An 18528-nucleotide genomic window follows, 5' to 3' on the forward strand; every position below is an offset into this window, starting at 1 on the left:
ACTGCCATTACGAATTGTCTCATTAATTCTGTGTATTAACCCATGATCATTACACAGTTAACAGCACTGATTGTGCTCATGCTACGGAAGAGTGCTCACACGTTTGCTGGGTGCTAATGTGCAGGAGACACTGTACATGCTGTACAACCACCTGTGAAAATAACTATAAAGCTTGTTTCTGTTTGTCTTGGGTTCTTCTCATGTGTGTGTATATTACTGCTGGCTAATGGCTCAATAAAAGGATGCAAGGATATTTGAGGTAAAAGTAAATTATTTTATAATTGGTTTTTATCAAAGTCTGAAAGAAACATATTTTATTCTATATTTGACATCTCTATCAGCTGTTATTTTCCATGGTATTTCTGTGTCCTTGAAGTCCAGGCGTTATCAGTCTTACTGTACCTAATTCAACATATCACGCTTACTACATAATTCAACATATCACGCTTACTACATAATTCAACATATCACGCTTACTACAGTACATTCAGCCATTTTAATTCAAAGCACATAAAGAATGTTACAGGAAATTATGAATGGGAGAAAAAAATGATGTGGGCTAAAAGGACATTGAGGAAGCTCTGGATCGGCTTACAATCACATTATGTATGAAAGGAGCTCATTAGCAAATAGGTTATTCATCCTGGGGAAATATGCTGACTGTGACCCCGCTGCACGTTCAATGTTAACAGAAGCTTATATGGGCAACAGTGTAGTATATTCACAGCATGCTACACTAGGAATGGGCTAGAGATAACATATTTTCCTCAATGTCAGTATTATTGACAATACCTATCTTTCAAAATAATTTCCATTAATAAGACATGCTGTAGTGAATGTCATTAACTAAGTATTTACATCAAATATTTGCATTCCTGCATATGAGTGCGTAGCCATTATCACTGTATTGCCATTGTTTGGGTCAGTATAATAATGTCAGTTTAACGTCAAGGCTGTCAGAAAAATGAGAATACAAAAGTAATTATGGTCAGAGAGGACAATCCACATGAACATGTCTGCCAGTCATTGCAACCTGTTAACAGCCTCCACATTTCCACCACTCCCTCATTAAGCCAAGATGCAAAAAAATAAAACAAAATGTACTGCTTGATTGTGTCCACTAGCTAGCCCTCATGGATAACAACAATCAGACCAAATTGCTCTCTGCTGTGTGCTGATGCCACTAGCATTTTGTTACCTAGTAGCTAGGAATTAGAGCAGCAAGTCTAATATTCCTCCGGTCTTCACTCCTTCTTTTCACCTGAATAGTAATTGAATGGTGGTGAATTCTGCTACTTTCTGATCATAACAGTTCCTGCTCTGGTTCATAGCTCTGGGTCACCGTGTGATTGCATGCCTATGACGCGATTACCACATGGTTCTGCTTCAGCCTCAGTTCGTCTCGCCACAGGTAGGATTTGATATGCGTGGGAGGTGGGGTCTTTTTGTTTTTGAATGAGAACCTGCCAAGTTGCCTTGGATGCCATGTTGTTCTGTGAACCTAATGTTTGACTAACTCACATCAATTCATTATCACTTACATTACATGATGATTCATCTCCATCTTGACATCAAATATTTATTTGCCTGTCTTCGCAAACAAATATGCAGCTAAAGACCCTCTAGCAGTAGGACTGCAGCTAAAGACCTTCTAGCAGTAGGACTGCAGCTAAAGACCCTCTAGCAGGAGGACTGCAGTTAAAGACCCTCTAGCAGGAGGACTGCAGTTAAAGACCCTCTAGCAGGAGGACTGCAGTTAAAGACCCTCTAGCAGGAGGACTGCAGTTAAAGACCCTCTAGCAGGAGGACTGCAGCTAAAGACCCTCTAGCAGTAGGACTGGGAGAAGAACACTGTTCTCCTCACTATCAAAGTCACAGATGTTCTCGCCATGGGGATTTTAGTACACAAAGACACCTGTTAGGACGACAGAGCCAAAATAGCCAGTGGTCACAACAACGCCGCAACTGGGCCAAAACACTTTACAAACTGGGCAATTCAGGGCGAGAGAAGCAGGAAATAACTGTTTAATTGAGCCCAGTTGGCTTACTGTTCCTGTTGGAATGTATTTTTCTGCCCTTGCAAAGCACACTAAATACTGCAGATAATATTTATTTCTCCATTATCTTTATTGGGTAAAACCAATGATGTATACAGTATAAACCCTGGATTGCAGATACTATGTTTTGGCCATGGAGATGCTTTGAAGCCACCGGTCGGCCATATCGACACTTATCAGAAAAGCAGTCCTCCATAGAAATGAATGGAATTTGACAGTATTTCATTCAAATGTTTCATGGACAAAATTACATGTATTTAAGTATTTTTGTTGTTGTAGTGGGGACAGTAACATTAGTATTTTCTAAAAAAGTATACTTCAAGGAAAATTTATTTTATTTTATGTTTAGCTCACAAAATATCATTTAAAAGTATGCATTAACATTTATGTAACAGAATTAATGTGGCAAAAACAAATGTAGACATGGTCGGAGAGTGCCACCATGGTCGGAGAGTGCCAAAATGGAGGCACGGTGGCTTCTAGTCATCTAGTGTATATATAGTGTATATATAAATCATTGGGCAAAACGACAAGCCAGATGGAGAAAAACAATGTTGTTTTTGCCTCCCAAGTGTGTGAGAGATGAGAAATATGAGAGAATATGACGACGTATGATTGTCTGCATGTCTGCATGCATGCGCTTGCATCAACGCAGTATGTTTTAGATATTACACAAAATCATAATTTACTCAAAACTCATGTCCTACATATGGTTTCCTATTGTTTTGTGTGTTTGTGTACAGCTTCCACCATGCCCTGTATACATATTACCCACAAACATGACACCCCTCGACACAATAGAGTGCTTGATGAAGGATAAGCGTGATAAATATGCATGAACCTAAAAAGAAACACAGCCGTTTCTATCACCAATCTATATTCTTAACCTCAGCAACACACACACGCACGCACGCACACACACACAGAGCTGTAAAATCCATGCTATGCATGATACCGTCACTCACCTTGACACGGCTCTTAGCCCACTCTAAACACGTGTGACCTAAAGGACTTGGGTATTACATGGCTTTGCACTAAAACACTTCTTCTACGGGATAATTAGTGCAGGATCCCAGCTTATCCAGAGGCAGACACAATACCTGCCAAACGGGAGAGTGTCGTGTGTGTGTGTGTGTGTGTGTGTGTGTGTGTGTGTGTGTGTGCACTGAGCTTCAGAATGGGAGAAAGAAAGAGAGCGAGAGAGAAAGACAGACAGACAGACAGACAGACAGACAGACAGACAGACAGACAGACAGACAGTGAGATTGAGTGAGTTTATAGCATACTAATGCGACTGAATCAGAGATAACGTATAACTCGTGTTTGGGGTCGAACTGCCAATTTCCCTCAAGGCTTATCAGAACTGCATGTTTGGTGGGACTCTTTACAGTAGTGTTGGCTGTGTTGAATTACAGTAAAGATGGAATCTGACAGAAACATATTGTGAGTGCGGAAATAGAAATGGGGAGTCTGTAAAATAGCACTGTTGAAACGCTTCAAAGGTTGTGAACTTTCTTAAACACCTCGGTACCTCACCGCATGGCGCTGTCTTTGCTCCAAGGTGTGAAAGGAATGCTGATGTGAATCTAATTTCATGCCTCTTAGCTATCCTTTGTTCTCTGTTTCATTTCAAATTAGTGAGGTTTTAGGTAGTTCACTGTTTGAATCTTAGGGCGGCAGGTTGCCTGGTGGTTAGAGCTGACAAGGTGATAAATCTGTCGATGTGCCCTTGAGCAAGGAACTTAACCCTAATTTGCTCCAGGAGTGCCGTACTACTATGGCTGACCCTGTAAAACCCTGTAAAAAAAAACATTTCATTGCACCTATCTGGTGTATCTGACAATAATACAAACAACATCTTAGTTGTTTTTGGGTAATTGAAATAGAAAGTTATGAGGCAGGCCAGGGTACAAAGATCTGGGGGTAGGTAGAGAATGATGCATGAGAAAATGGAGAATGGAAGTCTTTGTGAAATACACAAGCATAGATAAAAGGTTTAGGTGTGTCGGTGGGATCCGTGATCATAGGGAGAATGTGTTGTGGTGGCTGCGCTCCAAGGTGTGATGGGAATTCTGTAGGGAATCAAATTTTAAGGTTCTTAAACATCTTTTTGTCAAGGGCTTATTTAGACAATGCCTCCTTTTTCCATTTTTCAGAACACATTTTTCATAAATAAACCAAAATGTATCTAAGCCAAGACACTGATCAAATTAAATTATGAATCACATTTGAGATTCTTGACTCAGTGCTTGTCTAAAAGCCAATGTAAATTCTTACCAAGTTTAATTAATTAAGCTCTGTTAGATAAAACATGTATAAAGTGTAACCATTTAATTTTGCAATTGCGTTACACGCAAAAATGAAGAGTCAAGGGGAAATTTTGTTTAAAAAAATACACTTTGTCCCTCTGAATCATACTTTTACTCTGGTATACAGCACACATCGAGGCAGTATAAAATTAAAGGAGGAGGACGTGAAGCTAAAATAGAGCTACAGATAGAGGTCACCTTCAAATGGAGTGCACAGAAAATCAGAAAAGCGAAAAAGCAACTGGAGCCTAAAAACAGAATGATGCACAGTCTTTCATCCTGGCCGTGCTGTAGCGACCGGGGCCTGGCAGCCCGGCGGAAGAAGTTTGCTGGCCGTTTGGTAACTTTGATGCCAGAGATGGAGGTGATGATCTAACTGAGTGAGTCAGCCACTGAGAGACCATTGATTCCACTGTGCCTTTGATTCTGGTGGAAAGCCCATACTTTATTCAACATGAGACATTGTCTAGCTAACTGTCCATACTTATGGTGTGGTGAAGCTGATGGAGTACTAATACAGTGTATGCTCTATCCGAAATGTATGTGTTTATTCGTGGTTACTTTGTTGTCTAGACAAAATCTAACTTCAAAAGGATTAGGATTATTATCGTCTATGACAACAATAAACTAGGAAAATACTGGATGCTGGAAACATATTGGATCTTATGCTTATCTAATGGGCTTTATTTTAAAAAAAATGACAGAATATGTTCAGTATTGAAGCCGAATAGCAGGCTATATGTAATTGCAAACGGGAGAAAGAAAAATCTGTGAATCTATATGTAATTGTAAAAGTAATCATCTGAAATGGTGTTATGTAAGATTATTGCTTTTGGCAAAGCGCTATTCCACTTTAATTTCTCATTTCCTCCTAATCCTGTAAAGTTGGATTGGCCTTTTTTTCCTGGTGCCATTGGCTTTTCAGAGAAATGAAAGCTACTCTAACAACCAAAAAAAGACTCAAACAGAATAAAATACCAGTTTTTTTTCATAGGCTGAAAATGAATTGCCTTAGATGAGAGTAGCATACTTCAAAAAAATACTATAGGAAACAAAATAGTAAGTATATACAATGCCTTCAGAAAGTATTCATACCCCTTTTCTTTTTCCAAATGTTGTTGTGTTACAGCATAAATTAAACATTTAATAAATTGAGATTGTGTCACTGGAATTTTGTTTGTAGAAAATGTAAAGCTAAAATGTCTTGAGTCAAGAAGTATTCAACCCATTTGTTATTGTCACGCTGGCATAAATGATTCGGGAGACAGGCGCAGGAATGCCTAACAGTTTTTTTTATTAAGCCCAAATTACGGCATGCGGTGTAAAGGCATGGGAACGAAGACCAAACAAACACGTAACAAAACACAGGGTAGAAACCCAACACAAAAGAGCGAGGAGTACCTCGAATAAATAACACACGCGCACAATAATTAACACACCAGACGAGACCCGCAATCATCTGCGCAATCCACAATGGCACGAAAGCCAAAACACATAGCACAGGTACTCACAGGCACCAATGGACAATGTAACAATATTCAATGTACAATGTAACAATATTCGACAGCCCAATGGAAACCAAAGGGCACACTTATACAAGTACTAATCAGTGGGTATAGGGGACAGGTGTGCATGATGAAAGTTCCAGAGGGATCCGTGACAGTATCCCCCACCAGGTACAACCCCAAATCCGTAAACATGGGCACCCTCAATGATATTGTCCTGACCAACTTGCCCTCTAAATACACATCTGCTGTTTTCAACCAGGATCTCAGCGATCACTGCCTCATTTCCAGCATCCGTTATGGGTCGACCACCCCTCATCACTGTCAAAAGCTCCCTAAAACACTTCAGCGAGCAGGCCTTTCTAATCGACCTAGCCCGGGTATCCTGGAGGGATATTGACCTCATCCCGTCAGTAGAGGATGCCTGGAGGTTCTTCAAAAGTGCCTTCCTCACCATCTTAAATAAGCATGTCCCTTTCAAAAAATGTAGAAGTAAGAACAGATATAACCCTTGGTTCACTCCAGACTTGACTGCCCTTGACCAGCACAAAAACGTATTTTGGTGCACTGCACTCGCTTCGATTAGTCCCTGCGATATGCAACTTTTCAAGGAAGTCAGGAACCAATATACACAGTCAGTTAGGAAAGCAAAGGCTAGCTTTTTCAAACAGAAATTTGCACCCTTCAGCACTAATTCCAAAACGTTCTGGGACACTGTAAAGTCCATTGAGAATAAGAGCACCTCCTCTCAGCTGCCCACTGCACTGAGGCTAGGAAACATTGTCACCACCGATAAATCTACAATAATCGAGAATTTCAACAAGCATTTCCCTACGGCTGGCCACGCTTTCCACCTGGCTACCCCAACCTCGGCCAACAGCTCTGCACCCCCTGCAGCAACTGGCCCAAGCCCCCCCCCCCTCGCTTCTCCAACACTCAAATCCAGACAGCTGACGTCCTGAAAGAGCTGCAAAATCTGGATCTCTACAAATCAGCTGGGCTAGACAATCTGGACGCTCTCTTCCTAAAATGATCCGTCGCCATTGTCGCAACCCCTATTACAAATCTGTTCAACCTCTCTTTCGTATCGTCCCAGATATCGTCCCAGAAAGATTGGAAAGCGGCCGCAGTCATACCCCTCTTCAAAGGGGTATGACTGCGGCCGCTTGCCAAGAGTTGCTTACCAAGATTACATTGAATGTTCTTGAGTCGCCTAGCTACAGTTTTGACTTAAGTCAGCTTGAAAATGTATGGCAAGACTTGAAAATGGTTGTCTAGCAATGATCAATAATCAACTTGACACAGCTTGAACAATTTCAAAAATAACAATGTGAAAATATTGTAAAATCCAGGTGTGCAAAGCTCTTAGAGACTTACCCAGAAAGACTCACAGCTGTAATTGCTGCCAAAGGTGCTTCTACAAACTATTGACTCAGCTGTATGAATACTTGTGTATTTCATTTTCAATACACTTGCAAAAAAAAATCTAATAAATTTTCACTTTGTCAATATGGGGTATTGTGTTTAGATGGGTGACAGAAAAAAATATATATTTAATCCATTTTGAATTCAGGCTGCAACACATCAAAATGCGGAATAAGTCAAGGGGTATGAATATTTTCTGAAGGCACTGTGATTACAGAGGAACGTTGCCATTAACATTTGAAAAACTGACAATATAAAAGAAAGAGTGGCACGCTCTGCTGTTTAGAAGAAGCAGCTTGTGATGACGGCATGTGGCGAGCTGCCACTGACACAGCAGTCTGTGAGGACATTCAACTCCCAGGCAGAGGGGCACAGGAAACACTGCAGGCCGGGCATCAGCAGGGGGACGGAGGGACGGCTGCAGACTGGCAGAGGTGTCCGCTTCCCCTGCCAAAGCCGGATGGATGTGTTATAGCAGGGGCTGTCTCTTTCTCTGTCTCCAGCTATGGTCTTTTATTGCCAGTTTATCATGTCCGACAGGCCTTATATATTTCAGCTATAGAAGGGCTACTAGGAGACTAGGGGGCATTTTACCCCCAGCATTCCAGTTTGGCTTTATCAACATGCCAGAGCATCAGGTCTAGGGCAAAGGAGGCGAGGAGAGCAGACACAAATGAAGTTGACTTCGTTAAAACTCAATCACCTGACACAGTCATGCATATCACATTTTTCCAAGCTGCAGACAACTGGCAATTCAATCTGCCTGCCAATGACTGTTTTTGGGTGAAATAAATATACAAAGCATTATAGGAATAAGAAAGCAATAATCCTAATCAAATGGCATCGATGGAGGACAAGTCAGTGGGTTTAATAGTACTGTACATTTCTAGTGCAGGCTTCAATCTGTGCCATGGTCAATCAAATTCTTAGATGACTTTGCGCCGAAGCCACATATTGCCATTCATTTATAAACCTCCCAAGTAATGAAATGAGGACCTGTTAATCCTCGGTTTTACTGTTAATTGCGTTTTCATAATTTTTTTATCCTTTTACCTTTTAGGTTCTAAACCCCACCCCCAAAAGCCCCAACCCCTCTCCGTACTCTGCTCTCTGTCTCCCACTCAGGTTTGTCTTTTGTTCTCTCAAAAGCAGTATTTTGTCATATCCCAAATCAAATTGTCATTGCAGCAGTGATAGTACTTTAGAGGAAATCCAAAACACAGTACAAGCACCATTTAAACTATTAAATTATTCAACATCTTATTTGAGGACGGACACTCTACAGAGTGACAGAATTCAGCCCAGCACATCGCCTTCCCCCCTCTACTCCACACCATGTTCTTATCCCTTGGCTTCTACTACCAAAATGTGTTTGTCTTAAGAGGGCTTCCATTAGGAAGTCACCACATTGGGTGACAGGGTACACCAGAACAGACCAAAGAGCAAGCTGAGTAACTAAATTGAATGACTTGTATAAATCAGTGTCATGTTAATATGCATTTACTTACCACAGACTGCACAGCTCTATAAAATGTATATAGGACGTTTATACGTCTTTGGGGAATTGGTTCATAGAATACACTCCAATAGAGTAGATGCACCACTCTGCCTGTTTCTGAAATAATCCAGAGTAAGAAGTGAAAAAGATTAGTTACTTACTGTGAATCTGAAAGTTGGCCATAAAAACAGAAGCGTGAAACCGATCGGGTCTTGGAGGGAGACGATTACAGCGGCAACAAAGCCCAACAGAAATCTATCAAAGGACTGACTGTCAGTATTGGACTCATCCAGCGAGGGAGGAGAAGAAAGATTGGTTCGCCTTTTATTTCTCTGTTGATGTCAAGATAATAACATGGACTCCTGGTTTCAATTGACACCAAACAAAAACAAGATAGGAGGAGACAGGAAGACGATCTATACTGCTCCATCCCTGGGGCTGTCACTGAACCTCTGGAAGCATTCAGAGCAAGGACTGAGAAGAGCCTCTCTTTGTGAAATACAGATGGGCACAATGGTACCTGATTAGTACACAGGCAACCTATCATTAGTTCTAGCCTATACAGTACTTCTCAGTCTATAGCCTATCATTAGTGTGAGTTTATACTGTATGTCTAATGTGATTGAGTGTCCGTTACATATTTTCTGACAGGCATATGATTGGATGTGGAACTAAGTTTTAGCTGCGCAGCAACTGACTGGTGATGAAAGGGGAAAAAAGTATTCTCTACTCCTACAAAGTCTACTCCTACACCATGTCTCAATATGTTACGACTGAATTCTGGCCTCAGTCACACAAAGCAGTATTTCAAACTCATTTTATGCTAATCTAAATGCAGAAATAGCTAGCAATTTTATCCCATTTGCACACTGACTCATTTGTTTTTCTCCAGTCAGATTACCCAACAGCAAATAGACATCTTGTCAGCAGCAAACACATGAGCAATGCAACACAACTGTAAAACAGTTGCAAGCAGGGACACTGGAACAAAGGAACTCAATCTGTACATTGACATAGCACACTCAGTACTCATTGGACAAGTGCAATTAAAACAACTCAGAGATGAGCACAATGTTTTAGATGACATTCAGATAGGGTTTGCTCTTGTCTCTGTACACATAGAGAAAATTTAAGCTTTCCCTACTGTTAAGCTATAGTTATATTAAGCTATTATAGACATCTGACAAATAGCTGATTTCAAGATAAATGTCAGATCAATGCAGATCATTTTTTTGATAGATGGACAGAGAAAGGAAGGAACAACAGTTTGAGGTACAATACAAGATTAGAAAACTAAGACTGCTACCAACATGTGATGAGATGGTACAATGGTGCCAACAACAAACACTGCAACATAGCCTAAAGAACCAGCTGATTCCAGATTTGAACGCCAACCACAACTGGCCAGTGACACCACCTGTAACACACTCCATTACCAACACAAGCTGACCACAATTCCTTCATGATGACTTGGCTGAAGCCATCGCTAATGTCATCGGCTAAGCGATGGCTTCAGCCAAGGCATCAAGAAGGAATTGTGGTCTGCAACCCGTGATGATTGTAGCTCTACTCAACATGCATCCAAACGTCACAGCCTGGCTAAATTGTCACATTAAATACAAGCTTGAGCCTTGACACTAATTATAGGTACTAGGGGTGCGCGGGTCAGCTGTTTCTTCACCCGCACCCGCCCGCAATTGCTAATAACCCATCCGCAACCACCCGACTATATGTGATGAAGTGAAAATCTGAGGCCCGCACCCAGCTCTAGCCAGCAAATATAGAAAATGTGCGAAAGGCTACAGTCAAAGACGGCAGATCGATTTTTGGACAGCTTGGGGCAGGATTTTTATATGGTGATTTAGATATGTTTCAGCAGAAAATCTCTGACATTTTGGTAGGCTATTTGTTGGTCAACTTAATTAGATACATGCCGTTTCTCTTTTGTCATTATATGTTGCCCTAGAAGACTAAAGAAACCCTTGCTCAACAGAATAATGTAATAGATCAATAGAATGAATGCTTCAATCTAGTTGACATCGGTAAAGTTTTCTCTGTCATCTATCGCAGAGCAAAGACATTTAGGAACTGGGGAGAAAAAATAATACTGCAAAAAAGAAACAGGAACGATTTTCTGTGCAAAATGTCAAAATGACCGGTTGTAAGGGGGGGGGGAAGCTGTCACATTTAGCCTGCTGCACAGACCCAATGCTAGTCTAGAGCACCTGGTAAAATTGTGTTAAACTCTCTCCATGGTTAAAGTAGGAAGAAATATATGTCACTGATGTAACAATGTGTGAGTGTGCTACATTTACTATCATAATATATTCAAATACTGAATTAGTTTGACATATTTAATTATGTTATATTACGCTAATTTACCTATGGTGGACAGAAAGTGTTACTACACTACACAGACTCCTGTTTTCACCCCACAAGAGTTACATGAAATACACATCATTTTTACCTCAGATTAGTGATGTTATTATTAAAGATAATTGTCATCACAATCTCACAACATTGATTGCTTAAAACACATCCAGTGTTTTTTATCATACGCGCCAGTCCGTAGTGGGACTTAAAACGCAGCTGTAATTTTTAGACCACGGTGGCAAGAAAAAAATCGGATGGTCCTCCCATAAACATCTCTGGCCTCACATGAATTGATGGATTTGAGGGTTAAGATAGCGTTCAACACCTGTCGCTATTTAGAAACCAATGTGAGGTGGTGATTCATGGGAAAATATCCAGTCAACTGATTACAGTAGAACAAGCTTACCAATTCCAGTCTGGTGCATGTGCAGTTTATAAGGTACTAATTTATCAAAATGACAAGTTATCTGAACACAAGTGCGACATGTGTATAAGGAGTAACTTTTATGTAATGGTCTATCATGACTTATTTCAGCATATTTATTATGAATTATAAAACCGGTGTTTTGACACTCGGCCATGAATCAAAAAGACAACAAGAAGAATCAACAGTATCATTTTCAGTGTAAACTACCATTCAAAACGTTTGGGGTCACTTAGAAAGTCCTTGTTTTTGAAAGAAAATAACACTTTTTGTCCATTAAAATAACATCAAATTGATCAGAAATACAGTCTAGACAATGTATATGTTGAACGTGTCTATTGTAGCTGGCAACGGCTGATTTTTTCATGGAATATCTACATAGGTGTACGGAGGCCCATTATCAGCAACCATCACTCCTGTGTTCGAATGGAACGTTGTGTTAGCTAATCCAAGTTTATCATTTTAAAAGGCTAATCGATCAATAGAAAACCCTTTTGCAATTATGATGGCACAGCTGAAAACTGTTGCTCTGATTAAAGAAGCAATAAAACTGTCCTTCTTTAGATTAGTTGAGTATCTGGAGCATCATAATTTGTGGGTTCGATTACAGGCTCAAAATGGCCAGAAACAAAGAGATTTCTTCTGAAACTCGTCAGTCTATTCTTGTTCTGAGAAATCAAGGCTATTCCATACGAGAAATTGCCAAGAAACTGGAGATCTCGTACAAAACTGTGTACTACTCCCTTCACAGAACAGCGCAAACTGGCTCTTTCAATTCTGGTTAGAGCCAGTTTGCGCTGTTCTGTGAAGGGAGTAGTACACACTTTTGTGTTTCTGGCCATTTTGAGCCTTAATCAAACCCACAATTCTGATGTTCCCCCGGATACTCAACTAGGCTAAAGAAGGCCAGTTTTATTGCTTCTTTATTCAGAGCAACAGTTTTCAGCTGCGCTAACATAATTGCAAAAGGGTTTTCTATTGATCAATTAGCCTTTTATAATTATAAAATTGGATTAGCTGACACAACGTGCCATTGGAACACAGGAGTGATGGTTGCTGATAATGGGCCTCTGTACGCCTATGTAGATATTGCATAAAAAATCTGCAGTGAAGAAAACCAAACAGAACTTGACAGCCTACAAATACAATACCTCAGGTAACTGAGGCGACAGGGTAGCAGAACGGTTAGAGCGTTGGACTAGTAACCACAAGGTTGCAAGTTCAAATCCCAGAGCTGACAAGGTACAAATCTGTTGTTCTGCCCCTGAACAGGCCCCTCAACCCACTGATCCTAGGCTGTCATTGAAAATGAGAAGTTGTTCTTAACTGACTTGCCTAGTTAAATAAATAAAAAATATAAACTGTACCCTCAGTAATGATAGGTAATGTCATTGTTAAGCAATGCTAATCCTTTGACTGACATAAGACATTTTCCCTACTGTACATGTTTTCTTATCTTCAAAGACAATGAGTAACACCAAGCTACAGATGGAGAACATTCTGATCACAAACCCAAAATGGAACAAATCCAGGGACTCATGGCAGATCCGATCTTAGCTCCACGATGTGCCCTTACCCCAACAACCCTCTCAACTCCCCTCACTGCTCCCACATCAGTACACAGCTCAAACCTTGATGTGTGATTGAGATGTACAGCACTCTGGGCCACAGGGTATATACCTCTCCTCTGGGGCCAACTTGTTTTTGCTATTTATTTTTTCCCTCCTCTTACCCTCCACTGTTGCTTTCAATCTCCTATCTGCCAGACAGCTGTAACGCTGTCTGGAGAGAGAGAGAGAGAGATAGAGAGAGAGAGAAAGAGAGAGAGAGAGAGAGAAAAAAAAAGAGAGAGAGAGAGAGAGAAAGAAAGAAAGAGAGAGAGAGAGAGAGAGAGAGAGAGAGAGAGAGAGAGAGATGAGGATGGGAAAGTGGAAAGGCCTGGCGAGGACAAGCCAATAGTGTGATAAGATGGCATACAGAAACATGATGAGTGCTGGAAAGGAAACAGTGTAGTTGTCTACTGCTCAGTCGTCTGGGATGGGCGATGGACAGAGAAGATAAAGGAGAATTCGATTTGAGCTTTTGCTCTTCCACTAGGTGCCTCAATGTTTTATAAGGTTAGCTGGTAATGAAGTGTTTAAGAAATCAGACAAGTACAGTACTGAACACATTTATTTCCTTTGAATCCAAGTATCTCTAAAATTGAGTAGAAATCATCATCTGGATTTGCAAGTAAGAAGTACATAAGGTGAATTAAACATAACCTTTCATTCGGAGCAGGAAACTTAAAACTGCATACACAAACACACCCACACACAGATCTAACCAAAAACACTCAAGCATAACAATATGCACCATCTTGCAGAGGCCAACACAGAGCAGAGCAGTGGTCGCTGCATATGAAATACGTCTGGTGAGTCGACCTGCTTTCAAATCATGCTCGAACACATCATGTTCGGAGACAAAATAAAGGGAAAGATTCCACTTTGTCCTTTTTCCGCTCTGCCCTCTATGCTCATCCATTTTCAGTGACACTTGTGGTAATAAATCACGACTGGGCCCTGTGGCCAGGGGGGTGAGTATCTGACAGACCGGTCAGTTAAACACTCCCCCTCCAGTCTCTAGGGCTGCCTGCTACCGCCATATTCCACTGATAAATTCAAATACAGAGAAGGAAACTGAGGGGGCCGAGTGGAGTCTCACTATTATGTTGTGTGTGTGTGCGTGTGTGTGTGTGTCTCCATGTCTCTATCAGTGTCTCTGTCTGGGTTTCATATTGTGTTCATCTGTGTGCAGTAAGGCCTAAGGCTTGGTATCATCCTGTGGCGTCAACAAACTGTTGTTATTGTAGAAAGTACACACTGTAAGGAATACCACCACATGGGAAAAAGGACAGTGTTGACACAAAATATCACTGTACTGTATGGCTATCTTCATTTTGACTTGTCATACTGAGAAGGGCCCTTTAGTTCAACATGAAAACCTGGACATACCATTGTGAAAGTGGATATCAACTGTCAGTTTGGATACAGTTACTATACATTTCCTAAAAATAACCTTGGAGTCCCCTTTGGCTGTCCCAGCCAGGCAGCAAGACAGCCCAGTGATCGAGCTTCTGTACTAACTTAAATCAAGACCTGACGAAATCCATCTCCTCCCCCTATACAAAGAGCAGTCATGGCGAGAGCGCAGCAAATTTGCTAGTGGGCTGAATGGGAGGACACAGAGTCCCAACTCGAGTCGATGCATGTCCGTAATGGGAAAAGAAAGCGATTTACAAGCTTATGCTCCAGACCCTGCAGTCTGTTTAGTCTGCAGTCTCAATGCTGCTGAGAAACAGAAAGAGACAGAGAGAGGGCAAATGATGACTAATGTTGACATAGTTGTTGAGAGAGAGAGAGGGAGAGAGAGAGAGAGAGAGAGAGAGAGAGAGAGAGATGTTCCACAACACGTCCGGGTTACTATACTATCCAATTTTTGTGCACGGTTCAAGTAAAAAATGTACAATCTTGCGATTGTGTGAACCAGAACAGTTCTGTTTCAGGTAAATGAGCTCCCATATGATTCATAAACAGGGAATAATAATAATAATAATAATAATAACTTTATTTGTGTAGTGCTTTTCAATACAAGTAACAAAGTGATTCAAATCCTAAAATAAAAGTACTAACAAAGAAACAAAGACAGGAAAAAGGAAGATAAAAAAATATAGCTAATTATCATACATTAAAATCATCTTTATGAAAGTGTGTCTTCAGCAGGGATTTAAAAAGAGGCACTGAATCTGCAAACCTGATCTCCTCTTGCAGACCATTCCAAATTCTAGGGGCCCGAATGGAAAATGCCTGATCTCCTTTTGTTTTTAACCTAGTCTTTGGAATGGTCAACAGTGGCCTGTCAGGATCTCATGCTGTGTCCTGGCTCGTAGGGAGGGAGGGAGGTAAAAGATCAGAGATATAGGGTGCGGCTAAACCAAGACTAGACGTAAATGTGAATAATTAAACATCTAAATGTGTGTGTGCATCAATCTGTGTGTGTTTAAATGTTTTATTAATCACATTTAACTCTAGGCTTGGTTTAGCCCCAACCTATATCGCTGATCTTTTATCTCCCTATGAGCCAGGATGCAGCTTGAGATTCTCTGGTAGGGCACTGTTGTACATATCAACCAGTTTGTCACAGATTGTTGCCCTACACACATACAATAAATGACTACTACCTCTGAATGTGAATATAAAACAACCTTGCTGTTTACTTTCACATTGCAATAACACAGCCTACAGTCGACAGTCATAGACTGACCAGGTGAATCCGGGTGAAAGCTATGACACTTTATTGATGTCACTTGTTAAATCCACTTCAATCAGTGTAGATGAATGGAAGGAGACGGGTTAAAGAAGGATTTTTAAGCCTTGAGACAATTGAGAATGTGTGTCCTTCAGAGGGTGAAAGGGTAAGACAAAATATTTAAGTGCCTTTGAACGGGGTATTGTAGTAGGTGCCAGGTGCACTGGTTTGAGTGTGTCAAGAACTGCAACCCTGCTGGGTTTTTCACGCTCAACAGATTCCTGTGTGTATCAGGAACGGTCAACAACCCAAAGGACATCCAGCCAAATTGACACAACTGTGGGAAGGATTGGAGTCAACATGGGCCAGCAACCCTGTGGAATGCTTTCGACACATTGTAGAGTCCAAGCCCCCCAAAATTGAGGCCGTTCTGAGAGCAAAAGGGGGTGCAACTCAGTATTAGAAAGGTGTTCCTAATATTTCGTACACTCAGTGAATATTATTTCATTGGGTGGGAGGTGTTAATGTTTGGATTATAGGATTCACTATGTGTATGTGACCTGAAGATTGACAACTATGGTCCAAGACTGCTATCCTAAAAAGGCTAAGTTTACACAGGCAGCCGAATGCTGATCATTTTTCCACTATTTGGTATTTTGACCAATCACAGCAGACCAATTCACAGCAGATATTTTTCAGAGCTGATCTGATTAATCAAAAGACTAATTAATGAACAAAAAATATCTGAATTGGGCTGCCTGTGTAAGCGCAGCCAAAGAGAGTGACAGAAATGGAACACTACTCATTCAATGCAAGGCAGAGTCAACCTCATATGTGGGCCATCGCCCATACTCTTACAAACTGCAATGACAAAATGATGACATTGTAGCAATCTTACATTATTATGCATTTCTTAATCACACCTCCTTCAAAACTGCATTCGTCCTAGTCTTTGCTATGAATAATGTGTTGATAAAAGACAAAATACCAATTTCATGAGGATTTGCATGGCTAAATTGCAATCCATGCATTCCCTTACTGCCGGATACTTAAGGCTATGCATATGACACAGTAATCATTTGTCATAGGACACAAGAGAGACCTAATTAGTGTGTGTGTGTGTGTGTGTGTGTGTGTGTGTGTGTGTGTGTGTGTGTGTGTGTGTGTGTGTGTGTGTGTGTGTGTATGTGTGTGTGTGTATGCGTGCGTGCGTGCGTGCGTGCGTGTGTGTGTGTGTGTGTGTGCGTGTGTGTGAGAGAGAGAGAGAGAGAGAGAGAGAGAGAGAGAGAGTACAGCAAACGAGTACAGTGTTGACTTGGTTGTTGCGTTTTCATTACACGAGTGGTGTCCAGGTACAGTAAAAGTTCGCAACACTGTTTTACTTGCTCTTCCCCTTGATTAGCCCACACGCCTCTGCTTGGGTTTGCATGTTAAGATGCCATTATTTGCAACCTTAGATTACGCTTCATAGTGTAGAATAAATATTTAAAGAGAATGTACGGAAACAAATAATGTAATTCGGTAATATAACCTACCACCGCCAGGCACATGCCAGCCAATTCAAAGCTGGTAACGGATATCGTTGCGTAATGGGGGACAGTGATCATACAGTAACATTACAATGTTCTTACCCAGTGTGAAGTATGGGAGAGCGGTGTTGTCGAGATCATCCATAACGGAAATTCTTCCAGGTAGGTCTGTTCTAACGAATAAAAGGAGCCGGGACTCCCCTCCTCCTCCGGCCACGCTCCCCGAGCCAACGCCGGTGAAACTGAACTCATTCTCTCGGAGTACAGGAAGGGTAGAAACGGTAACGGTTTTAACTTCACAATGGCTCTCGTCGTTTTCCTTCTCCCTCTCCTCTTCAAGCATCGCTCCCCCTCTGTTTGCCCGGACTGTAGCGGTCCCTGTCAGCAAGAGCCCCAGGAGGAGGACGACGTGGTGCGATAGTCTCCTTGCCATCCCGATCCCTTTGCGCGGTACTCTAGCTTTGAGTGTGGCTCATAAACTGCTTGTTCGTTTATACTACAGCCACTGCACGCGCACGGTAGTCATGTCTGTCCAGGAGGCGGCAGCACATGTGTAGTCAGATCTGTAATAATATGAATTTTAACCACATTCAAATGGTCATAAATCCATAAATGCAAGGCTCACTACGTGCAATCATACATCATTTAAAAGCCCATTTTATAGAAAATGTTATACACTGGACTATACAGTACTGTCAAAAGTTTTAGAACAACTACTCATTCAAGGGTTTTTCTTTATTTTACCTATTTTTTACATTGTAGAATAATAGTGAAGACATCAAAACTATGAAATAACACATATGGAATCATGTACTAACCAAAAAAAGTGTTAAACAAATCAAAATAAATGTTATATTTGAGATTCTTCAAATAGCCACATATTGCCTTGATGACAGCTTTGCACACTCTTGGCATTCTCTCATCCAGCTTCACCTGGAGTGCTTTTCCAGCAGTCTTGAAGGAGTTTATGCTGAGCTCATCACTCTACGGTCCGACTCATCCCAAACCATCTCAATTTGGTTGAGGTCAAAGGATTGTGGAGTCCAGGTCATCTGATGCAGCACTACATCACTCTCCTTCTTGGTAAAAATAGCAATTGCACAGCCTGGAGGTGTGTTTGG

The 18528-nt window shown here is 41.1% G+C and overlaps 1 protein-coding gene across 1 annotated transcript in view; it reads right to left on the reverse strand.

Annotated features, from left to right (window-relative positions):
* LOC139388322 (astrotactin-2-like) overlaps positions 1 to 17840 on the reverse strand; it is a 472647-nt gene extending 454807 nt beyond the window's left edge. The window contains exon 1 of the mRNA XM_071134926.1: positions 17510 to 17840. Coding sequence (XP_070991027.1) covers positions 17510 to 17840 — 331 coding nt within the window. The remainder of the gene's footprint in view (positions 1 to 17509) is intronic.
* Between the last annotated feature and the right edge of the window lie 688 nt (positions 17841 to 18528).

This window comes from Oncorhynchus clarkii, chromosome 29, assembly GCF_045791955.1.
Source record: "Oncorhynchus clarkii lewisi isolate Uvic-CL-2024 chromosome 29, UVic_Ocla_1.0, whole genome shotgun sequence".
In the NCBI taxonomy this organism is placed as follows: domain Eukaryota; kingdom Metazoa; phylum Chordata; class Actinopteri; order Salmoniformes; family Salmonidae; genus Oncorhynchus; species Oncorhynchus clarkii.